Source organism: Eulemur rufifrons, chromosome 28 (assembly GCF_041146395.1).
Source record: "Eulemur rufifrons isolate Redbay chromosome 28, OSU_ERuf_1, whole genome shotgun sequence".
Lineage (NCBI taxonomy): Eukaryota > Metazoa > Chordata > Mammalia > Primates > Lemuridae > Eulemur > Eulemur rufifrons.
This window is the reverse complement of record NC_091010.1, coordinates 65,404,974-65,430,595: the sequence shown is the minus strand read 5'-3', so window position 1 is coordinate 65,430,595 and position 25,622 is coordinate 65,404,974. Positions and strand designations below refer to the sequence as shown.

The 25,622-nt window shown below is 36.1% G+C and overlaps 1 protein-coding gene across 2 annotated transcripts in view; it reads left to right on the top strand.

Moving 5' to 3' along the window:
* Positions 1–315: 315 nt before the first annotated feature.
* LOC138376182 (protein FAM53B) overlaps positions 316–25,622 on the top strand; it is a 145,976-nt gene continuing 120,669 nt past the window's right edge. The window contains exons 1-6 of one of the 2 annotated variants that reach the window (XM_069460231.1): positions 316–425; positions 1,670–1,735; positions 2,261–2,375; positions 10,484–10,591; positions 16,376–16,592; positions 21,043–21,212. In XM_069460231.1, the coding sequence (XP_069316332.1) occupies positions 316–425; positions 1,670–1,735; positions 2,261–2,375; positions 10,484–10,591; positions 16,376–16,592; positions 21,043–21,137 (711 nt within the window). In that variant the 3' untranslated portion in view covers positions 21,138–21,212. Of the gene's footprint in view, positions 426–1,669; positions 1,736–2,260; positions 2,380–10,483; positions 10,592–16,375; positions 16,593–21,042 lie in introns of those variants that run through there. The other variant, XM_069460232.1, reaches the window with a different exon arrangement.

The following is a 25,622-nucleotide window of genomic DNA, read 5'->3' as shown; positions in this document are numbered from 1 at the left end:
ACGCAGTACCTTGAGTTGTCCCTTACAAACAGCAGTTCCCAAATACAGTAGCACTCAGACCTCGACCGAGGGGGTACGTCTATCGCTGGCTGGAGGGCGCAGTGGGGAGGCGAGGCTTTGCCCGGCGCACGTCTATGCGGGACACCCTGACGAGCGCAGTAGCCGCGGCTCTTCAGCCCCTCGGCCCGCCCTGCGCGCAGCCCGGAGCAGTAGAGAAGCGGCCTCCCGCCACCTAGAGGCGCCAGCCGGCACGTCCGCTCTGCCCGCGCCACGTCTCTATGGCGGCCCCAACGGCCGTCCAGGACGCGGGGCGAGATGAGCGCGGGCGCAGACGGCAGCGGTGGCGCTGCGGTGACGGTGGGGTCCGCTGAGGGCGGTCCCTTGGAGGATGGTTTTGTCCCGTCCGCGCTGGGGACCCGCGAGCAGTGAGTGTGGCGTAGGGCAAGGGAGGGTGAGCGGCGCTGCCCTGCCTGAACCCCGGGAAGGGGATGACGGGGTGGGGACCCGGAGACTCCGGGGGAGGGGAGATCGTTGGGGGCATGACGGGATGAAGCCTGAAGGGCTGCCTCGGGGGGGAGTTAGAGGGGATTTGAAAGGATGGAATCCCCAGTGGCCACCCTGGGGCGGTTAACCGATGTTTCAAGGGATTGGAGCCTAAGGGGCCGGGGGCTGCGGGATGGGCTTTGAAGCTCTTGGGGAGGCCTTTTAGGGGTCTTGAACATGAGGGACTGGAAGGGAGAGTGGGCGGGGCAGGCGAATGGGGCTGGTGGGCAAGGGTAAGAGATGGGGGTGGGGGGCAGGCGAGAAATGCCGCCTGAGAGCTGAAAAGGCTAAGGGTAGGAGGGTAGGGATGGGGAGCTGGAAGGGGTGGGATGGAGGATGATTTGAAGAGGGAGCGAGGACATACTGGAGCATTTTGGGGTAAGAGAAAGCGATCTGACCTAAAACAGATGCTCAGTAGTTATTTAATGAATTGATAGATGGATGAATGAATGGCTGTGGGGAACGGTTAGGATGAGAGATAACTTGGACAGGTGAGGGCGAGCAGGGATTCTGGAGAGGGTGTAGAAGAGAGGGCAAATGATAGTGGGGGAAACTGTGCTTAAAAGGATTAGGAGAAAATCTGACTGGAGGTCTAGAAGACAGTAAAAGGCAGAAACAAATAGCACAGGAAAGAAACGGGCTTAAGACTTAAATCTTAAACTTAGCCTTTAAGCAGATCTTATCTTTGGTGAGTTCCATCGTGAGCAACCACTGTACAGGTCTCAGATGTGTGTGCACATTTGAGATCAAATGTGCACTAATAACTCTATGCATGTCTCATCAAGTTTTGGACTTAGGTCTGGGACATAGAGATCCTTGGACAAACGTCTCTTTGTATTTTTTAGGCTGAAGCTTATGTAGCATTTGTTACGGGTCAGATTTTGTTCTAAGTGCTTTAGATGTATAGTATAAACTTATTCTGCTTGCCCACGTCTTTCATTCTTTTAAGCCAAGGACGTTGAAAGATCGAGCTATGTGCACTTGTTGATAACACTAATAATGTTTTAAACTTCTGTCTTAAATAGCTGTGTAATGTATGCATTACATTATATGTGTTGAAATATACATTTAATTCATAATACAGTTTAATTCAAGAATCTCACTTCGCATTTCATTGTTTACACAGTTGGGATGCTGTCTATGAGAGAGAACTGCGAACTTTTCAAGAATATGGAGATACAGGAGAAATCTGGTGAGTTAGAGAAAAAAATCAAATTATTATCCAGAAGATTGTATGCGTGTGTGTGTTAAGTGTATACATATATGCACACACACATATATACATTTTTTAAGTGCTTATACCCAAAGAAAGACAGTCTAAAAATCTTGGGAACCCTGGATTGAGTCTGGCTTTAGCAGGTAGATTTAAAGTATTTCTCTTTGAATAACTCAGATTTAAATTTCATGAGAATATTAGGAAAGCACTCTTATCCTGTAGTTGTCCATTTTCAATAAGCAATAAAATTTTGAGCCTCCAACATGTTTAAATGTTAATGCTGATGTAGAGAAACATTAGTAAGTAACATATTGACTTTGTCTATTCTCTGTATTCCTGGAGGCATTTTCTCCTGAATAACAGTAGAGACAAAGCTTAAGTAGTCACAGACATTCTTACTTTTAAACAAGACTTTGAGCATATGGTATAAACAGCTTAAATGGAATATAGTTGTGAGTTTTGCTTTGTAATCCTCTGTCATTTGATTAACCTCTCTAACAGGTTTGGAGAAGAGAGTATGAGTCGACTAATAAGGTGGATGCAGAAACACAAGATTCCATTGGATGCTTCAGTGCTTGATATTGGAACTGGAAATGGTGTTTTCCTGGTTGAACTTGTTGGTACTTTTAGTATTTGTTTCTTAGAAACAAAGTTTAAAATGAAATTGAGGATATTAACCATCTAAATATAAAATAGTAAAGCAGTCATACTTGGAGAAGTCAGATGGTACAAAAGGGAGGGTGCATGGATTGTAAGAACACTAAATGAGAAGCCAAGGGATTGAATCCTAGTTTTGGCCCTTCAGGTTATAGCTTTTACTTTGAACAAGCCACTTAATTTTTCTTGGCTTCAGTGCTTTCCTAAGGGTTTTGACTAAGAGATCTCTATTGGTTTCTTCTAGCTTAAAACTCTGGAAATCTGTATGTATAAAAGGAACCTTTTGCAATTTCAGTAGGACATATATACCTTATCTTGGGTGAGCATATGGTTTAAAAAGAGCATTTGTCCATGGAATTAACTTTTGATACAGGTTCCACTACTAGCTAAACCATCATTGTTGTATCCCTGTAGTGTACTCATTTCTATGGTATATGCTGTGGAGGAAGTATAAGACTTAGTCTTCATCCTAGGTCGTTTTTACAGTCTAATTAGTAAGGAAATATATGTAAGAGTGAAATTTGTTGAGTGGCTACCACATGCCAAGTCTCATGTTAGGCATTGGCAACATGAAAATTTAGACCTTGTGCTTGAATTATTTACAGGACAATAGAGTATGGATAGACAGTTATGCTATAGCTTGATGCATGTGATAAATTGACTGAATATAGAAAGGGAAGTGATAAACTTTTGGATAGAAGGATACAGAAGGATCCTGGCGGGGTTAGTATCCAAGTCGGGTGGAAATTTCAGGGGCAGTGTGTGGTGACCAGGTAGAGTGTAAAGAGGGAGAGAATTTCAACCAGTGGAAACAATATCTAAAGGCAGAAAGGTTGAAGCAGAATATCATGTCCTGGAATATTAAGTATATGTGGGGGATGGACAGAGATGAGGATTAAGTTAAAGGTAGGAGCCATATCATATTTGGCCATGCTTAAGAGCTTAGATTTTGTTTTGTTTTTAGGTTATGGAGCGCCATTACAGTGTTTTAAGCAGTGGAATGTGATTAGAAAAATTTGTAATAAACTCTTTTGAAACATTGACGTATAACATATGTACATTAAAGTGCACAAATCAGAAGTATGCAGCTCAATGAATTATCATGACGTGAGTGCACCCACATAACACTCACCCTGGTCAAGATGTAGAATATTACAGAACTCTAGAAACTCCATTTGAACCCCCTACCAATCTTTACTTCCTGCTTCTCGTGTAAAAGTAATTACTATCCACTAGCCGTGAAGCAAGATGAGTTTTAACATCATAAATTAATTTGTCTGTTTTTAAATGTATAAATGGAACTCTTCAGTTTGTGCTATTTCTGGTGTCTTTCATTCAACATTCTGTGAGAATTACTCAAGTGGTTGAAGCAGTAGGTTATTCATGTATATTGCTGTATGGGGTTCCTTTGTACAATTATACCACAGTTTTGTTTATTCATTCTGTTGTTTATCTGTAGATTCTTTGGGTTTTAATAGTTTACTTTTAGAGACTAATGATTTTTTGGCACTAATAGTTTGCCTATAGATTCTTTTTTTTTTCTTTTTTTTGAGATAGGGTCTTGCTCTGTCACCCAGGCTAGAGTGCAGTGGTGTCATCATAGCTCACTGCAACCTCAAACTCCTGGGGTCAAGCGATCCTCCTGACTTAGTCTCTTGAGTAGCTAGAACAACAAGCATATGCCCCTAATATTTCTATTTTTTGTAGAAATGGGGTCTCACTATGTTGTTCAGGCTGAGTTTTGCTTGTTTTTCACTTAATATAAATGGTATCATGGAGTCATTGGGTACACAATTAGTTTTTTGATTCAGCTTCTTTTGCTGAACGTGGATTTGTGAGGTTTATCTGTATTCATTCATGTTGTATATAGTATTAGATTGCTTTGTTTCATGGTGGTATAGTATTTCATTATATGAATCTATCACAGTTGTTTGCCTATTCATTCATTCCTTCATTCATTCTGCTGTTGATGGACCTTTGGACTGTTTCCAGTACTGGGTTATTAGGAATACTGCCAGTTTCCCAAAATGATCCCAACAGTTTAGACTCTCATTGGCAGTGTATAAGAATTCCAGTTGTTCCACATTCTTGCCAACACTTGGTCTTGTTAGTGTATACAATTTCAGCAATTCCGATAGGTGGTATATCATGGTTTTACTCTTAAGATTACTGATGTTGAGCATATTTTCATATGCTTTTTGGGTATTTGGGTATTCTTTTTTGTGAAATGCCTGTTCAAGTTTTTTGCCCATTTAAAAATTGGTTTGCCTGTCTTTTTCTTATTGATTTGTAGGAGGTCTTTATATATTCTGGATACATGACCTTTGTATTGCAAATGTCTTCATACTATCTGTGGCTTGCCCTTTGACTTTTACAATAGAAACTTTTAAAGAATAGAAGTTCTTCAATTTTAATGTTTGGGTCTGTTTCTGGATTCTATTCCTTTAGGTCTTTATCTTTGTGCCAATACCAAATTTTGCTAATTACTTCCACTTTATAAGTCTTCATACTTCCATTAGTGTAAGTTATCCAACTTTGATCTCTTTCTCAGTGTTGTCTCTGCTATTGGTGATTAGCTCTTTATTTAAATTATCATTTTCCAAATTAAAAAAATAATTGGGATTTTGATTGGGATGCATTGAATCTATAGATCAATTTGGGAAGGATTTATATCTTTATGGTATTGCGTCTCTGAATCTGTAAACATGATGTATTTCTCCACTTATTTAGGTCTTTATTTTCTCTCAGTAATATTTTGTAGTCTCCTCTTTAGCCATGTTACCTATCTTTTGTTAGAATTATTCCTAGATGTTTGTTTTTTTGGTTGCAATTGTTATTGTGCTTTTTAAAATTTCATTTTCTGATAGTTTAGTGCTAGTATATAGAAATATAATATATTTTTATGTTGATCTTATATCTATTAAGTCACATATTCTTATAGTTTATTTATAGGTGCTTTTGGACTTTCTGTATATACAGCAATGTTGTGTGCAAATAATAGTTTATTCTATTCTAATCATTATCTTGTTTATTAAAATGCTATGTACTCTCTAGTACAATATTGAATAGAAATTGTGAAGGCAGATAGCATTGTAACATAGCCTATTATAAGGGGAAACCTAATATTTCACCAGTGATGTTAGTTGTGGGTTTTTATAGATAGTCTTTATTGGATTGAGGAAGTTTTCTTCTATTCCTAATTTGTTAAGAGTTTTTGATCATGAAAAAATGTTGAATTCAATCATTTGCTTTCTTTGCTATCTATTGAGATGACCAGATGATTTTTCTTGATTCTATTGAAATTCAATTTTTTTTTTAAGGTAGGATCTTCAATTTTTTTAAATTGACATTTTTACAGAGAATTTTAGTGATTGATTGATAAATGTTCAAACAGACTTCCGTTCCCAGAGTAAACCAATTTTGATTGTGGGTTTTTTTTTAATATCATGTTGGATTTGATTTGGTTATATATATATATATATATATATATATATATATATTTTTTTTTTTTTTTTGAGACAGAGTCTCACTCTGTTCCCTGAGCTAGAGTGCCATGGCATCAGCCTAGCTCACAGCAACCTCAAACTCCTGGGCTCAAGCAATCCTTCTGCCTCAGGCTCCCAAGTAGCTGGGACTACAGGCATGTGCCACCATGCCCGGCTAATTTTTTCTATATATTTTTACTTGTCCAGCTAATTTCTTTCTATTTTTTAGTAGAGACGGGGTCTCGCTCTTACTCAGTCTGGTCTTGAACTCCTGAGCTCAAATGATCCACCCGCCTCGGCTTCCCAGAGTGCTGGAATTACAGGCGTAAGCCACTGTGCCTGGCCTGATTTGTTTAGGATTTTGTATAGCTTTATGAGAGAGATTGGCCAGTAGTTTTTGTTACTTGTAATTTTCTTGTAAGGTTTTTCCATCAAGGTTATGCTGGCCTCATAAAACAAGATGGGAAGTGTCTTTTTATTCTTGAGGAGAATTTCTGTAAGATTGGCTTTGTTTCTTAAATGTTTGGAAGAATTCAAAGTGACATGCTCTGGATGTGGAGTTTTCTTTGTAGGGTTTAAATTATGAATTCAGTTTTCATAGATTTAAGACTATTCAGATTCTATTTCTTTTTGAGTCAGTTTTGTGTTTTTCAAGAAATTTATCTGTTTTATCTAAATTTTCAAATTTAATTGCTATGAAGTTCATAATTTTCTGTTAAACTTTCAAAAATTAATATATAGTAAAATACTTTTTTTTTTAAACATACAATTCTATGAATTTTAACTCACGTAGAGACTCATGCAATCACCACCACAGTCAGGATACAGAATAGTTCCATCCAGAAAACTCTCTCATGCCGTCTCATGCCACATCATTTACCCTGCCAGCCACTGATCTGTTTCCCATCACTAGTTTTGTGGTTTGGAGAATGTCCTATACAATGGAATCATGTAGTATATAACTATTTTATTTTATTTTATTTTATGCCAGTCAAATTTAGCAGTGGGGGGTTGTATACCAACTTTAGTGACACTAATATTAATAAGTTCTGATAACTTACTACTATTGGACCAGCCAGTATATAACCTTTTTAAATTGCCTTCTTTCACTTAGCATAATGCTTTTGAGGTTCATCCACATTTTTGTATGTATCAGTAGTCAATACTTTTTATTGCTGAAGAGTATTCTGTTTTATGGACTTTTCAGTTTGTTCATCCATTTACTTGTTGGAGGATATTTGGATTGCTGCCGAGTTTGGCAATTATGAATAAAGCTGTTATAAACATTTGCATACAGATTTTTATATTAACATTAGTTTGCTTTCTCTAGTATAATACATGTTTAACTTTATTGGAAAATGCCTAACCATTTTTCTGAGTGGTTGTACCGTTTTGTATTCCTGTTTTTTATGTACATGAGCAATATGTGATAGTTCCAGTTGGTCCGGGTCCTTGCTGGCTCTTGGAATTGTTAGTATTTTTTATTTTAACCATTCTCATGTGTATATAGTGACATCTCATCATGGTTTTAATTCATATTTCTGTTATGGCGAATGATGCTGAACATGGTTTGATGTGCTTATTTTCCATCTGTATATCCTCCATTGAAATTTCTATTCATGTTTTTTGCCCATTTTTAAATTGGTTGGTTATTTTCTTACTGTTGAATTTTGGGACTTCTTTATATATTCTGGATACAAGTCCTTTCTCTGATATGTGATTATAAGTGTTTTCTCCTAGTCTGTAGCTTTTTTTTTTCACTTTCCCAGGATTTTTCTTAGAACAAAAGTTCATAATTTTGATGAAGTCCAATTTATTGAGTTTGTCTTTTATGTATTGTGCTTTTGGTGTCATGTCTAATAATTCATTGCTTTTCCCTTCTAATAATTAATTTCCTTTTCCCTTCTCTTTTCCTCTAAACATTTTGTAATTTTATAATATAAATTTGGATTTATGATCCTTTTTGAATTAATTTTTATACAAAATATAAGGTTTAGCTGATGGACTGCATATATGATGGTGGTCCCATAAGATTATGATACTATATTTTTACTGTACCTTCACTATGTTTAGATATGTTTAGATACACTTACCATTGTATTACAGTTGCCTGCAGTATTCAGTACAGTAATGTGTGGTATAGATTTGTAGCCTAGGAGCAATTGGCTTATACCATATATCCTAGGTGTAGAGTAGACTATATATACCATTAGGTTTGTGTAAGTACACTTATTCTTTGCTGCTCATAGATGAAATCACCTAATGACTTATTTCTCAGAACATATCCCCATTGTTAAAGAACACATGACTATGTGTGTGTACGTATATGTTAGATATATATGCACACATTACGTCTTATATGATTGTTACATCTTATATTCTGTGCAATTCTTTTATGTTTTTTTTGTGTTTATAATTTTCCATCCTTTTGTCATTCTCTGTATAATGGGGATATTTTCTTCACTAACTTTTTTTACTGTCTCTAATCTATGAAGCCCACTCTTGCATTTCTTAATTTAATGATTATATTTTTCAGTTCTGTTATTTGGTTGTTACAGTTTTCAGTTCTCTACCATAATTCTCCAAGTTGTTATTGTCATTTATTCAGGTTCTTTTTTTTTTTTTTTGAGACAGAGTCTCACTCTGTCTCCCTGAGCAGAGTGCAATGGCATCATCATAGCTTACTGCAGTGTCAAACTCCTGGGCTCAAGCAATCCTCTTGCCTCAGCCTCCCAAGTAGCTAGGACTATAGGCGGGTGCCACCATGCCTGGCTAATTTTTCTATTTTTAGTAGAGACAGCGTCTCATTCTTGCTCAGGCTGGTCAGTTTTTTCATTTTTTTGTTTGTGTGTTGTTTTTTTTTTTTTTTTTTTTTTTGAGACAGGATTTGTCTCTGTTGCCCAGACTAGAGTGCAGTGATGCAATCATAGCTCACAGCAACCTCAAACTCCTGGGCTCAAGTGATCCTCCTGCTCTAGCCTCCCTAACTGGGACTACAGGCATATGCCACCATACCTGGCTAATTTTTCTGGTTTTTGTAGAGAGGGGCATCTCACTATGCTGCTCAGGCTAGTCTCAAACTCTAGCTTCAAGCAGTCTTCCTGCCTTAGCCTCCCAAAGTGCTAGGATTACAGGAGTGAGCCACCATGCCCAGCCCCTCTGTTGTTTCAAAATGGTTTCTGACAATTGTTTTATTTGAGTCTCTTGTGGGGTCTGTTTTTAACTTAGTTTTCCCCTTGGTTTTTGGTTTTTGTTTCCTTGAATGTCTGCTTATTTTTCACTGGGTGTCAGAAATTGAGTGTGAAAAACTTTGGGGATAGTTTGAGGCTTTGAATGATTGTTCTAGAAACCCAAAACATCTATATGTGATTTTTATAATTTGTAGTAGAAGAATAAATAGGCATAGGAGAAGAAACTGACAAGAATCGGTTAATAGAATTATCCTGGGTTTTAAGTCTCAGAGAATGAATTGAGGGAACTGGGGAGAAAACGAATATTTCAAGGAGTGAGGAGGGAGACAGCTCAAAGGTAGGAGGTTGGCATCAAACAAGAGAATATTGAATCTTTTTATTAAACATAAAAATAATCACAGGGAACAGTCTAAACTTGAGTTTAGATTAGGAATCAGTCACTTAAGGTTGAAAAGTCTAGGGTAAGTCTCAATGGATGGTATGGGAGTAGGTTAAGTTTTGAAGAAAGTGACCATTTAGTAAATGGTGAAGAACATCAAGGGATTTTCAGGCTACATTGAACTTTGCAACTTATTTTGTTTTTCATATTTCCTTTGAAATTATTTTTAGACTCATAGGTCTAAAAATGTTCAGCATATGAAATTATCCAGACAGAGGAACTAAAAAATAAGAATAAAAATGGTCAGTATAGTTAGGGGTAGCGTGAAGACCAGAAGCTACCATACTTTTGCCACAGGCTCCACACACCCTAGGTGGGTTTATGGCTAGTAAACAGCAAAACTTTTAAGTCCAATGAGCTTTCTTTAACTCTTTGGAGATATTAGTATCTGCCCAGCTTACCTTATAGGTTTTTTGTGAAGATCTAATGGAATGTGTGAAATATTTAAAAAATGAAAAAGTAGTATACAAATGTAAGGTAGTTAATCACATGGCTGGTGGAGAGTTGCATAATTTATAATTACACTGAAGGAAAAATTTTAAAATCAGTAACTTATTACACATGCATTTGATTTATTCATATAATTTAATTGGGTTAAGTAAAATTTATGACAAATTGAACATTGGAGAATATCAGTATCAGAAGTTAATACATTGTTCCACCTGAGGGCTTATACATATATTTTCATTATCTTTGAGAAAATGAATTTCCTTTTGAAAAAGAAATCAAATATAATGGCAAATGAATTGTCACATTGTATAAATTTAAACTTTTGGTTTCTACTTCAATTTTACAATGAAATTTAAACTTTGTGAATTATTGGATTACATGTTATTTGCTCTATAACAAAAATAAAATTATCCCGGTTCTGAAGTTATATTATAATTTGTAGGCAAAACATTATATTAAACTATTTTTAAACTGAAGTTTAACATTATTTCTCTGTCTGTAGGCAAAATTTGGTTTCTCTAATATTACTGGAATTGATTATTCTCCCTCTGCAATTCAGCTTTCTGGAAATATTATAGAAAAAGAAGGTTTATCTAACATTAAGTTGAAGGTAACTATTATTGATACTATTATAGTATTTTACTTAGAATTATAACATTTAAATGTTTCTAAAGTATATTAATTGGCCATCTTTTGCCCTTATGTAAATTAGGGATTATAAATAATACAAATTGAAATATTTTTAAATAACTATTAAAAATGTAATCTAGTCGATTTGGGGAAATTATTTTTTCGTACTATTGTGTATGTATGTGTATACACTACTGCCCTGATGTTTGCAAATACACACAAATAATACTTAACCATGGATTAACCAGAACAAAAAGTTTTATTAAGCGCATAGAGTGGTATAATGTCACCAAAAATCATTTAGGTTTATTTTTGGGTCCTATGATCTCTCAGTTCATAACTCCTAAATTTATATTTCTAGCCCAGGCCTCTCTTCTGAGCTCTGACACTATATACAGGCATATCTTGCTTTATTGCACTTTGCAGATAGTGTGTTTTTGACAAATCAAAGGTTTCACTTTGTGTTTCTGTGTTACGTTTTGGCAATTGTCCCAATATTTCAGAGTTTTTCATTATTTATCTGTTATGGTGATCTTTGATCAATAATCTTTGATGTTACTGTTGTAATTGTTTGGAGTGCCAGGAACTGCTTCCATATGAGATGGAGAACTTAATTGACAAATACTGTTTGTGTTCTGACTGTTTTAGTGACTGGCCTTTCCTCCATCTCTCCCCCTCTCTCCTCAAGCCTCTATTCCATCAGACATAACAATATTGAAATTAGGACAGTTAGTAATCCTACAATGGCCTCTACATGTTCAAGTGAAAGGAAGAGTTACATATCTCTCAATTTAAATCAAAAGCTAGAAATGATTAAGCTTAATGAGGAAGGCGTGTTGAAAGCTGAGACAACCCGAAAGCTAGGTCTCTTGTGCCAAACATTTAGCCAAGTTGTAAATGCAAAGCAAAAGTTGTTGGAGGAAATAAAAAAATGCTACTCCAGTGAACACATGAATGATAAGAAAGCTGAGCAGCCTTGCTGATAGGGAGAAAGTTTTAGTGGTCTGGATAGGAGATGAAACCAGCCACAACATTCCCTTAAGCCAAAGCCTAATCCTGAGCAAGGCCCTAATTCTCTTCTGTTTTATGAAGGCTGAGAGAGGTGAAGAAGCTGCAGAAGAAAAGTTTGAAGTTAGCATAGATTGTTCCATGAGGTTTAAGGAAAGATGCTGTCTCCATAACATGAAAGTGCAGGGTGAAACAGCAAGTGCTGATGTAGAAGCTACAGCAAGTTATCCAGAAGATCTAGCAAAGATCATTGATGAAGATATGAAACAACAGATTTTCAATGTAGATGAAACAGCCTTATATGGGAAGAAGATTTCATCTAGGACCTTCATAGCTAGAGAGAAGTCAGTGCCTGGCTTCAAAGTTTCAAAGGACAGGCTGACACTCTTGTTAGGGACTAATGCAGCTGGTGACTAAGTTGAAGCCATTGCTCATTTACCATTCTGAAAATCCTAGGGCCTCCAAGAATTATGCTAAATTTACTCTGCCTGTGCTCTATAGATGGAATAACAAAGCTTGAAAAAGAAAAAAAAAAAGACAAAACAAAGCCTGGATGACAGCACAACTGTTTACAGCATGGTTTATGGAATATTTTAAGCCAATTGTTGAGACGTAAACTGTTAAAAAACAAAACAAAACAAAACAAATGAAGACTGAGGCAGGAGGGAGGATCCTTTGTGCCCAGGAGTTCGAGGTTGCAGTGAGCTATTATCGTGCCATTGCACTCCAGCCTGGGTGAAAGAACTAGATGCTATCTCAAAAAGAAAAAATTCCTTTAAAAATATTACTTCTCCTTTATAATGCACATGTTCACCCAAGAGCTCTGATGGAGATGTGGAAGGAGATTAATGTTGTTTTCATGCCTGCTAACACAACATCTGTTCTTCAGCCCATAATGGATCAAGGAGTAATTTTGACTTTCAAGTCTTATTATGTAAGAAATACATTTTGTAAGGATATAACTGTCATAGGTAGTACTTCCTCTGCTGGATCTGGGCAAAGGAAATTGAAAACTGTTTGGAATTCAAACCTTTTGGAAACCTTTGGATTTACCATTCTAGATGCCAGAGAGCTGCGATCCCCAACCCCTGGGCTGTGGACCAGTAAGGTCAGCAGAGCTCCGCCACACCCCCATCTCAGGTTGGGGGGATCCTCCTCACCCCCACTGCACAGCAGGAGGTGAATGGGGTGGGGCTAGCTAATGAAGCTCCATCTGTATTTATAGCCACTCCCCATGGCTCGCATCACCGTCTGAGATCTGTCCGACTCCTCCCACCCCCTATGGAAAATTGTCTTCCATGAAACCGCCAAAAAAGTTGGGGACCGCTGCCATAGAGAACATTCATTATTCATGGGAGGAGGTCAAAATATCAACATGAATAGGCGTTTGGAGGAAGTTGATTCTAACCCTTTTGAATGACTTGAAGGGGTTCCAGACTTCAGTGGAGTAAGGAACTGCAGATGTGGTAGAAATAGCAAGAGAACTAGAATTAGAAGTGGAGCCTGAAGATGGGATTGAATTGCTGCAATCTCATGATAAAACTTGAATGGGTGAGGCATTGCTTCTTACGGATGAGCAAAGAAAATGGTTTCTTGAGATAGGGTCTACTCCTAGTGGAGATGCTGTGAACATGGCTCAAATGATAACAAAGGATTTAGAATAGGACATAAACTAAGCTGATAAAGCAGTGGTGGGGTTTGAGAGGATTGACTGTAATTTTGAAAGAAGTTCTATTATGGATAAAATCCTACCAAACTATATCACATGCTCCAGGGAGATCTTTTGTGAAAGGAAGAGTCAATGGATGTGGCAGACTTCATTGTTGTCTTATTTTACAAAATTGCCACAGGCACCCGAACCTTTAGTTACCACCACCCTGGTGAGTCAGCAGCCATTGTCATCCAGGCAAGACCCTCCAAGCACCAGTGTAAAGTTTGTGACTCACAGACGTTTCAGATGATTGTTAGCATTTTTTTTTTTTTTTTTTTGAGACAAAGTCTCGCTTTGTTGCCCGGGCTAGAGTGAGTGCTGTGGTGTCAGCGTAGCTCATGGCAACCTCAAACTCCTAGGCTCAAGCAATCCTCCTGCCTCAGCCTCCTGAGTAGCTGGTACTACAGGCACGAGCCACCATGCCCGGCTAAATTTTTTGTTTCTATTTTTAGTTGACTGGCTATTTTCTTCTATTTTTAATAGAGACGGGGTCTTGCTCTTGCTCAGGCTGGTCTCGAACTCCTGACCTCAAGCGATCCTCCCACCTCGGCCTCCCAGAGTGCTAGGATTATAGGCATGAGCCACCACGCCTGGCCCGTTAGCATTTTTTTTTTTTAGCGATAAAGTAGTTTTTAATTAAGATTATATATATATTTTTAGAGATAATGCTATTGCATGCTTGACAGACTATAGTATAGTATAAGCATATTTTTTTTATGTACTGGGAAGCCAAAAAATTTGTGTTTCTAGCTTTATTGTGATATTTGCTTTATTGTGTTGGTCTGGAACCAAACCCACAATATCTCGGAGGTATGCCTATAAACTCTCTATTTTGAAGTTCCACTTGGAAAGCTAATAATAGTCTTTCAACTTAATTAGCCCAAAATGAAACTCTTGGCTTCCTCCTCAAACTTGCTTTTTCCAGTTTTTCCCATCTCCATTAGTAACACCACCATTCACCATCTTGCACTAGCCTAAAACCTAAGGAGTCTTCCTTGATTCTTCTCTTTCTTTTAAATCCTGTATCCAGTTCTGTTAGTTTTATCTTCAAATTATATCAGGAATTCCTTGTTATTTCCACTGTTCCCTGCGAAGTCCAAACCACTGTCATTTTTTGTCTAAACTACTATAGTAGCCTTTTATGTTGCCTCCCTATTTCAACTCTTGCCCTGATGTCCATTTACTATAGGGTGGCCAGAATGATCTTTTTGTTGTTGTTGTTTTGGAGACCGAGTCTCACTCTGTTGTCCTGGGTAGAGTGCTGTGGCATCAGCCTAGCTCACAGCAACCTCAAACTCCTGGACTCAAGTGATCCTCCTGCCTCAACCTCCCGAGTAGCTGGGACTACAGAGTAGCTGGGACTATAGGCTCCTGTCACCGCACAGGGCCAAGAGTGATCTTTTAAAATGTAAATTGGTTCATCAAATTTCCTTGCTCACAGTCCTCCTTTGGCTTCCCCATTGCATTCAGAATGCAATCTAAACTCCACACAAAGCCTTACAGAGTCCCTCATTCTTACCTCTTTCCTCTTGTTTCACCAATACTTTTCTCACACTGGCTCGCTTTCTGTTCCTGAAACATGTCAAGCTTGTTCTTCTTGAGTCTATATCTGCTGTCTTCTGGCCAGAATATTCTTGCCCAGGTCTTATCATGTTTGGCTTATTCTCATTATTCAGATCTCTGCTCAAATATTACCTTAGAGAAGGCTTTCCAGACTGTTTTTTCCAAAATATTTTTCTTCCCCATCACTTAATGTTTTATTACTCCATTTTTATTTCCTTCATGGCATTTTATCTGAAATTATTTGTTTAGCTTATTTATTGTTTCTCTCTCCCTTTATAGAATATAAGGTATAGTCTCATATAGGGACTTTTCCTGTTTTGTTTACTGTTATATCTAGTGTCTGAAAAGCATCTGCACAATAGGTGTCCATCAAATATTTGTTGAATAAATGAGTAATTTTATACAGGCATTTAGGATGAGAAAGCTCCAAAGTTAGCTCTTCAGCATGGCAGTCATTACTTTGCTTCAGGAATAATGAATATTTTGGACATGAGGGAAGGGAAAAAAACCCATCTTCAAATATAAATAAACATCATATCCACATTTTTAAGTCATAGGAGTTTTAGATAAAACACTACAGTGACTTTATTAAGTTGTGTGAGTAATCATGAGCTAATTGCCTAATTATATATTTCAAAGTAACATTTCAGAATTAAGTTGGTTGGTAAGTTATTGTGAATATTTTATAAAACTGAGGCAGACCACTATTTCAAATGCTTATAATGTATCAAGTTATTAAAATGAATTAGCTACCAATGTATAATGTTAAAAATCTGAAGTACATATTTACCAAGTTAAGTAATTACAGTTTAAAGTCCCTTAATTTTTTAAGTTTTATGTCATTCATTATATACATTAGTAGCTTTATAAGCTGGTGAGTCAAGGCCAAAGAACTTTTGATTTACTATGTTTACTTTAGGTTACAGAAGTAGGAATATAAATTAAAAATCATATTTCTGAAGCCACGTGAAGTGACATGTGCCTACAGTCCCAGCTACTCAGGAGCTGAGGTGGGAGGATTGCTCAAGCATAGGAGTGCAAGTCTAACCTAGGCAACATAGCGATATTCCATCTCAGAAAAAAACTCTTATTTCCAGTGACCTGAGTTCCAAATAGATTTTGTCATTTTGAAGAGTATGTCAAATATTTTACTTTTCAACAGAAACAACTTTTTCATAAACCAGGCTTGTGAGCTCCATAATGTGTTAGTATTATTAGACAGTATGCCTGGCTTTGATTTGTTTTAAATTTGTAGAGATTTGGAATGTCCAGGAAACATTATCAGTCTCTCTTACTAATCTTGGTTTTAATGATCTTGGAACGAAGCTCATAAAAGTTAGCTATAAAGTTGAAAATATGTTTATTATATATAAAATGCCATCATAATGAGTTCTTTTATCTATAATCTTTTTATAGGTTGTTATTTAAATTCTGTAAAGACTGTGTTAATTGTTCTCACATAGACGTTGATTTTTAATATAGGTAGAAGACTTTTTGAATCTTTCCACAAAGCTGTCTGGATTTCATATTTGTATTGACAAAGGGACTTTTGATGCCATAAGCCTTAATCCTGACAATGCGGTTGAGAAGAGGAAGCAATATGTGAAATCTCTCTCCAGGGTGTTGAAAGTAAAAGGCTTTTTTCTAATAACCTCATGTAATTGGACCAAGGAAGAGCTGCTAAATGAATTCAGTGAAGGTAAATGACTATATGATGTTTAAACATGTGCTTACTTCAGGTTTCATGAACTACTTTCCCTCCTTGGCATTACAGTGTTTTTCTTTTCTATTTGTGGGAATTGCCTGCTTTTCTTCTCTGTTAATGACCTTGGTAATAACTTTTAACTGTATATGCAAAGCACAGAAAAATAACATTGGTTGACATCCAGAGACCTTTTGAAATTTTTTCCAAGAAATCGTCACAGTTAAGTACTAAAATTTATGAGCCTATAAAATTTAAGTTCTTTATTTAAGCTATGCAATCTTTTATTTAAGCTATACATTCTATTTAGAGAATCAAACAAAAAAGCACATATGCTTCTGACTTCAGTGCACTGATTTATTGGCAAATCCGTAATGCAAATGGAAGGTAGTACTGTTGAAAATCTTACATGATGAGAGTTTCAATTTTATAGATAGTTTATCTATCTTGCTCTAGAGGTCATTTAGGTATGTAGGATTTGTCTTTTTGTTTTCATAGTATATAGAACAATTATTATTATTTTTTTGAGACAGAGTTTCACTCCGTTGCCCTGAGTAGAGTGCCGTGGCGTCAGCCTAGCTCACAGCAACCTCAGACTCCTGGGCTCAAGCAATCCTTCTGCCTCAGCCTTCTGAGTAGCTGGGACTACAGGCATACGCCACCATGCCCAGCTAATTTTTTCTATATATATTTTTAGTTGTCCAGCTAATTTCTTTCTATTTTTAGTAGAGACGAGGTCTCGCTCTTGCTCAGGCTGGTCTCGAACTCCTGACCTCGAGTGGTCCTCCTGCCTCGGCCTCCCAGAGTGCTAGGATTACAGGCGTGAGCCACCACTCCAGGCCTAGAACGATTATTTTTAACATTGCACAGAATCAAAATGTAGGGAATTGACAGAAGTACTACCTATTATTCTTGAGAAAATCCTCTGCCCTTTTCAAGGGTGCCAAGGCAGGATCTTTTTTTGCCCTGTTAATGATGTGTAATAAGTACTGTGTCTACTAAGTGGGGATCTTATGAGAATTGAGAATCTGTAATCTATACACAAAATATTTTGGGTTTTCTGGCAGACTGTTCCTTGCATACATTAAGGAATATTTTTCTCTGCCAGTTTATTCATGCATTGCACAGGCATTTCTGGAAAAGTGTCTTGGGAATCTATAGGTGTATGCTTGTTTTTTTCCTTACTTTTCCTTACAATTCTTTTCAGATTAATATTAATTTTTTTTAAAGAATTGGAAAAATTTCCAGGATGGTGTCTTAAGTAAATGATAGGATATTAAATATTTGTCTACATTTTGAATCTCAGTTGTCACAAGGGAAATTAATTACCTTAAGAGAGCAGTTTACTGTGTACTGTTATTTATAACCATACTGCATATACCTTATTTTAGAGTTTGTTTTTTTTTTCAGTATTAAGGGAATAGGCTGGGAGAGCACTTAACACATGTCCTATTGTGTGCATTCAATGGCTTTGACAGATTATATAATGTAAAACCTGAAGTGTTTGAGGCTTGAAATTTGACCTTGTGGCTTCATTACCATTGCCTCTGGAAAACAAGAATTATATGTGATTTATTATCTTTTATTTCATGCCATTAATTTTATTATCTTCCGTGTTAAATTTGTTTCCTTTAGAACTGTTGAGGCCCTATACCGATAGCCTTTTCCTCTTCCTGAAGCTTGACAGTTTTAATAAATGCTTAAAGTTTCACTGTGTAGGGCAAGTTCCTTTCCTGGTTTTTAAATACAGGTGTTCTTCTTTACCCCTGGAACCAGCAGACAAAAACATATTTGTCTGTCATTGATAATGAGGAACAGACTTTAGCCTGGTACAGAGTGCTTAAAAATGTGTCTGTGTCTGAAAACTGTTGAGCAAACTCTTTATGTTCAGTTTTAGAACTAAATACAGAATTTAAATAAGCAAAATGTTATAACAGGAAATGTTAAATAATTATATACAACTGAAGACATTTTTAGGCATGAGTCTCTTGGAAAGTAGTATTTGGAGTTAGATATGGACAGTAACAGAATACACTGCCATGCATCACTGCTGACGGTCTTGTTCCTAGCTACTCAGATTGGCTGCCATATTCCCTTTGTGTAGAATAAAGCTTACTTCACCAATCTTTTAAGGTTCTTTCCTTCTTTCCTTATTTGAAACGCAAATGTTTCATGAAACTGTTGAAATGGATTGTGCATTTTTCCTTGATGGCCCTATTTATATCAACATTTTATGTTATCATTTGTTTTGGTGAGGGTTGACTTAAATCATTTGCTAGATATTAGGGTATTCTAATTTGATGTCCAGGGGACTTGATTTTATTATAACTGCTGAATTAATAACAATAACAGCCTATCTTAGTATAAAAGTACGTTATATTCATTATGGAAAAAAATGGAAAAATGTCAATAACCCCAACACATAAGCATAGAGATTAAAATGATTAGAATAATTTCTTAGCCTTGAGTGGAGTTCAACCACTGTTATTCATATTTTGGTATATTGTATATTGAAATATAATAACTTCAATCCTGTAGGATTAGTTCAGGGCATTAAAAAAATTAGGCTTAGAAAATTCACCAGACAGCTCCATTTTTCTCTTGCAAATTTTTATTATATTTTAGGCCAGGCATGGTGGCTCATGCCTGTAATCCTCACACTTTTTGGGAGGCTAAGGAGGGAGGATCGCTTGAGGCCAGGAGTTGGAGACAAGCCTGGGCACCATAGCAAGACCCTGTCTCTATGAAAAAAAAATAAATAAATAATTAGCCAGGCATGGTGGCACTCCCCTTCAGTCCTAGCTACTTGGGGGGCTGAGGTAGGAGGCTCATTTAAGGCGGCAGTGAGCTATTACTGTGTCATTGCACTGCAGCTTGGGTGTTGGAGCAAGGCTCTGTCTCCTTAAAAAAAAAAAAAAAAAATTAAGCATATGTAAAATTTTCAAAAACAAATATGGGTATATAACCATGTACCAAACACAGGGGCCCCATTTTCCAGCATTAAAATGCATTATGCTGTTTAAAAGATCTGTCCTTCGGTAAAGTTTTTTTTTTATGATCAGTTTTTAACGAGCATTTTAATATTTAGTTATTAAGATTTGGCAAAGTTAGATTAAGAATACGAATTAGAATGTATTAATATAATGAAGCAAAGAATAAAGGACTAATTGATACAATAATATATATCATTTTTAACATTTTTTCTGTTTATAAGAGTTATTTGACCTCAAATCATGGAAATTTAGAAAATATAGACCCACCCCTTGTCAAGAAAAAAAATCTTCCAGAATAGTTCCATCACTGAGGGAAAACCGTGGTTAACATTTTAGTAATGACCTTCCAACTTTGCTTTATTTTTTAAGAACAAAATAATAAAATTTTCATTCTATTTTATAGTTTCGGAAAACACTACATTATCTTATGGGGATCTTTACAAAATCACCATGAGTTTGATAGGGACATTGTATCCATTACCTTCTTGCATGGAACTCAGGATCCATGTAGAAGTAACTTGACCAGGATATGTCTCACCTTAGTAAGTGGTAAAGCTGGGACTTGAACCTAGGGCTTTGATTCCAAATACATTTTTTAAAAAAAATCATACTGTGCTGTTTTGCAAGTTACTAGTTTCTTGTCTTCCCAGACCCCTTCATTAGTCCAGTTTGGGTCTTGATTTTTTTTTTTTTTTTTTTTTTAAGAGACAAGGTCTCACCCTATTGCCCAGGCTGGTTATGAACTCCTGGACTCAAATGATCCTCCTGCTTCAGCCTCCCGAGTAGCTGGGACTATAGGCGTGTGTGACTGTGCCCGGCTGGGACTTGATCTTTGTTACAATTTTTTTTTTTTAATTTTGATAAAATACATAGCATAAAATTGACCATTTTAACCATTTTAATTATATACTTCTGTGGCATTAAGTACATTCACATTGTTTGCAACCATCACCACCATCCATCTCTAGAACTTTTTTATCTTCTACAAATTCAGTTTTATTTCCAAGTTATTTAACCTTTCTATATTAAGTGCTTTTATATGTGTGGTGTGGATTAATTGAGTTACTACATGTAAAGCACTTAGAACAGTGCCTGGCACATGGTAAGAACTCAACATATACTAGCTGCTTCCTACAAGCTAGGTGGTGAAGTAGGCTAACAGAGATGGGGAGTCGGAGGGGCAGCAAAGAGGAAGTGGAAGAAATGGGGGATAGATGGCAAGCCTCTTTTTGCAATTTGTTTTTGCTCTTGTCTGTGTCTTGTTCAGTTCTAAATGTTTTGAGGTGTGGTTACATGGGCCATGCGTACCCAGTAGCATTGAAACATAAAATTCAGCACAATTTAGAGTTTGGAATCATAGTTTTATAAAAGGTTTAAAAATACAATGTTAATACAAATTTCCCTTCACTATGAGATTCAGTCTCTAATACAAGTATTTTAATTTTGTCTGACAGGATTTGAATTTTTTGAAGAGCTGCCAACACCCAAGTTCAGCTTTGGAGGCAGATGTGGAAACAGTGTAGCAGCATTGGTTTTCCAAAAAACGTGAGACTTTTCCTTGGACAAATTCAGGTAGCTTTTTAAAGAGGCTACACAGCAAAGTTAAGCTGACACAGAAAATGCAAGTGCAAATAAATGCTTAGTAAGCACAAAGGATGCACATGTTTAGTAGATATAATAAGTTGGTGAAAAAAAAATCATAAACATGTAAGTGGTTGGGTTTTCAAGATCAACCAAAAATAATTTTTAATTTTCTTTTGTATTTGAAATGTAAATATTTTTCTTTTTGACTTAAAAATTTTCCTGTAACTGCTGAACAGTTAAATTTTAAAGTAGTAAATGAATTTACAGAAAGCGTGTATTCTTCACTTTTGTGCCTTGGTAAAGTTGAATTTAGGTATTTATGAAAATTTGACCAAAGTATTTTAGCACCAGAATAATAAGCAAAACAACTTTCTTAGTGTTATATTAGACTATTTATGAAATATAATAAGAAATACTATTTTGGGTTGAATGGCAGTTATTTTTAAAAGTATTTAATACCTGGGAAAAAGCCTCTGGCCTTTATATGTATAATTAAACAAAATTAGAGAAATGCGTCAGTTGATCAAGAGGTTTATTGAGCCTGTATTTTGCAGCTGATGGTCTTCTACACACTGTGAGTGATAAACAGATAGAAGGAAAGAGAATTAAGGGATATTGTTATATGCTAGCACTATGTTAAGTTATATTGTCTTATTAAGTCATTGAATCCTTCCAGTATTTTCTTGAGGTATGTATTACTTAGTCTTGTTTCTATATATAAGAAAACTGAAGCTGAGAGAAGTGAAGTCAGGATGGAGCAGGATTTTTACCTGAATGTGTCTGACTCTAAAAGCACATTCTTTTCTGGCATATTCTGCCTCCCAGGTGCTAAGTCTCTGCCTTTATAGCATTTACAGTTCAGTTGGGGAACTAAGACTGGTACATATAAAATTGAGTTAAAGAAGTTGGGCAGTTATTTTTAGGAGCTATGCAGCTCCTTGTTAGTGTTGATCTCTGGACTGTCAGAACAGGAATCAGCCAGCTCAGTCTCATGTCATCCATTATTACTTTTTACCATCTCTCTACTTGTGTTAAAAGACTTCTCTCTATCAAGAACTGAATTTTGTCATTCTTCTGGCACAAAGGGTGGTGTACGTTATATAAGCCCTCAGGGATACATGGACAAAGATGTTCTAGTTAGGGGCTAAATTAACTAGAGAAACAGTTATTAATGTTTTTGCAAAGATAAGGTATATTAATACTTACACTTTGTGTTTGGGTGATATTTTAGTATTGGAGTCAATATGAATTTTTAAAAAGTTACATAATTTTTTATTATTTTCAGCTTTTGGGGCCTATTGTGTTACAAAACTAACAATTTTTACTTGACAAGTGTTATTCCATTACTGAGGAAGTCTAGCATTACATCTTTTTTTGGCATGGGGGAATGGGGGTGGATAGGGAAATATGAGTCTTTCATTTAGATAAACCATTAAGATTACTACCTGCCTTGCACAAAATAGTTGAAGACATTTACATGGACTTTCAACAAAAATAACATTTTTGGAAAAGCTTTAATTTTCAACTTGTAAAAAGTGAGAAATTACTTCAAAATATATACAATTTAAATTTTTTACAAAATTGTATTGTTTTTATAAAGGCATGGGATCTTAAATGATAGAAACAAAGTTTTATAATTTATTGAGATCTGGTCTTTGTTGCTTTTTTCACATTGAATGTTCTTTGATTCCTAATATAATAGTAATAAATAAGTACTCTTAGAATTTTGAGTTAACTATATGCTATTTTAAAGAACCAATCCAACAAAATAGGCTTTCTGTGTGACTAGACTGAGGCATTGAGTTTGATTCACAGAAAGCTTGGAATGGGTCTTTGTTGCAAAGCTTTTTGAGTCATTATGTGGGGCATGTTTATTCCATTTGCAAAGGTAAAGGTAGAGGTGTGTGTGTGTGTGTGTGTGTGTGTGTATAGTATATATATATTTTTAATCATGAAGTTGTTGAGAAGGTTAGGAAAAGGAAGTTGTCTCTTCTTACCACTTTAATCCTGCTTGAAGCAGGCCTCTTAGAGATTAAAATCAGAACAAATGGAAGGTCCAAAAATGCCAAAAAGAAATTAATATTTTCAAATAATACTGAACTGCTTAAAAACTAGGCCTGTAAATGTCCCCAAGTTACTGAAACAAGTTGTAAATACATTATTATTAAACTGAGTATTGTTAGATCATACAAATATGTGGGTAACTGCGACAGAAATTATGCGGTTATAAAAAGGAGTAGTAAGTTATGTAGTGAATACTGTTTTCTGTGGATAAGAAGTGGAATTGTAATTTCACTTAATCAAAAGACACTTATTTTGAGGAAACTTGTTTGAAATGCAAACGAGATTTCTCTGTGAAGCCTGCACAGAATTGTTGCTTTTCATTATGATGTTATTGCTGCCTAACAGGCCACTTCTGTGTATAGGAAGTGCGTACGCAAGTCCAGAGGGAATTGGGGCCTGAATGGGTGGGTTACACCAATGAACAAATAGAAAGTTTTCAGAACATTTTGTTTTAAGCCAGGTGCACAAGTTAGAGTTGCTTTTTGGGACTGGCATTTATGTATATGAGAATCAAACCTGACACTGCTTTTGGCAGCTTGACTAAAGCCATTTTAAAATAAATACAAACTGTCCTTGAATGATTTTTTTTTTTTCCCATTGTAGTAGCAACGAGTTTGCCTTTCTTCTTCATGGGCGATATGCATACAATCTTGTGTTTATTTTGAGGGAATGAGGGAGCTAAACATATACAAAAGACTTTTAATCATTTTATGAATAATGTGCTTCAATTGACTTACTTATTTTTAAATTTCTATGATACTGTAATGTGGTACTATATGTTGATCTCAATTCACATTTATCCAGAGTATAATAGAAACCTTAATTTTAAGGACCCAACATTAGTAATTAAGTTTCATATGGCCTTGAAATAATTTTCTTCAAATTGGTGTACAGAGAAATAGCGTATCCCTGCCTATGTTAGTAGACTTTAATTTATGTTCTTTTAAGTATTTTATTTTATATTTATATTTGTGTGTGTGTGTGTGTGTGTGTGTGTGTGTGTGTGTGTCTGTCTGGTAGCCTACAATGATAATCTGTACAAATGTGAACAGTTTGTCTTCAGGGGAGAGCCCTGGGGTTTGATTTCCTGTTTTTGGCTCTGTGAGCTAGAATGTATGTGCTCCAGAGACAGCCCTCTCCTTTGAGAGCAGGAGACCAAGTGTCTCGTGTTCCACAGTAGTAACCTTTTAGCTAATTGTCGGGGGGAATGTTGATGGGCTCTGAAAGGAGTCTTGCCTAGTACACTTAACTGGAAGAAGGCTGCCCATGACCTAGAGCTTGATTGTGGGAGGCAAGGGGCATATGTAGTTGAAAGACAATTGCATAGTGAGAAAAAATTAAGAAATGCTTGTCATTTCTCTTGGTTAGGCAAGAAACAGAGATGTCCATAGAAGAAATGAGAGGGAGCTCATGAGCATGTTTTATTAACAGTTAATGGAAGAAAATTAATGCTAATTTATTCTTCATACACACCATGCAATTTGTTAGAAAAGTAAAAGAATAGTTTGAAATTCTTTGGTCAATTGATGGATTCCTATGTTAGGGGCATAGAAATGAAACTCAACATCAAGCGGACAAATACCCAAGCCCACAGGCTACATAAATGCTGAATAAAACCAGCTCTACAATGGAACTCTGAAAAGGGACGGGTAAGAAGCCTAATGAATGATTGAATATGACCTTAGCAAAATCCCTGGAGTGTTGTTGAAAGATCATTCATTTCCAGCTTAGATGTCAAGATGGGCTCCAGTAACCAGGAAAAAAAGAGAGCTTGAGTTAGTACTTACTGAGTTTTAAAAATCTTTATAACACAGTGCATTAGACTAATCATTAAAAGGGCTTCTGTAGCTGAATTTTGAGCTGTCACTAGTTTAGGCCCAGGGAAATAAAATTAAAAAGATAGGAATAATTCCTAAAACACAAATGTATTGATATCCTATCCTGCTTTTATGGAGTAGAACTTCAAACACTGGGATGTATAGGCTGGCAGAATGTACTTTTGTCATGCTGATACCATTCCATTGTAAGGAAGACTTACAACTGAGAGATCAATTGTGTCTTAAAGTATTTGCAAATTACTTTTCTAGCTTATTAGGGGAAGATAATAAAAAATCAAAATCTACATTTTTTGTTTTTCTCATGTTATATTTTTACGTATGTATTATTACTGCATCAGCAAATGATAAGTATTATAGTGAATGATCCTTATTGTTCATGCTATCCCGAAGTTTCTTAAGAAAAGTGAATCTAAAACATCTGTTTTCCCAAATACGTAAAAATTTACACATGATCGAGCAGTTACCATATCCTGTATATTATCGGACTAGCTTAGAAATATGAAAATATTCTGGTTGAATAAGGGGACTGTGAACTGTATTTCTCACTC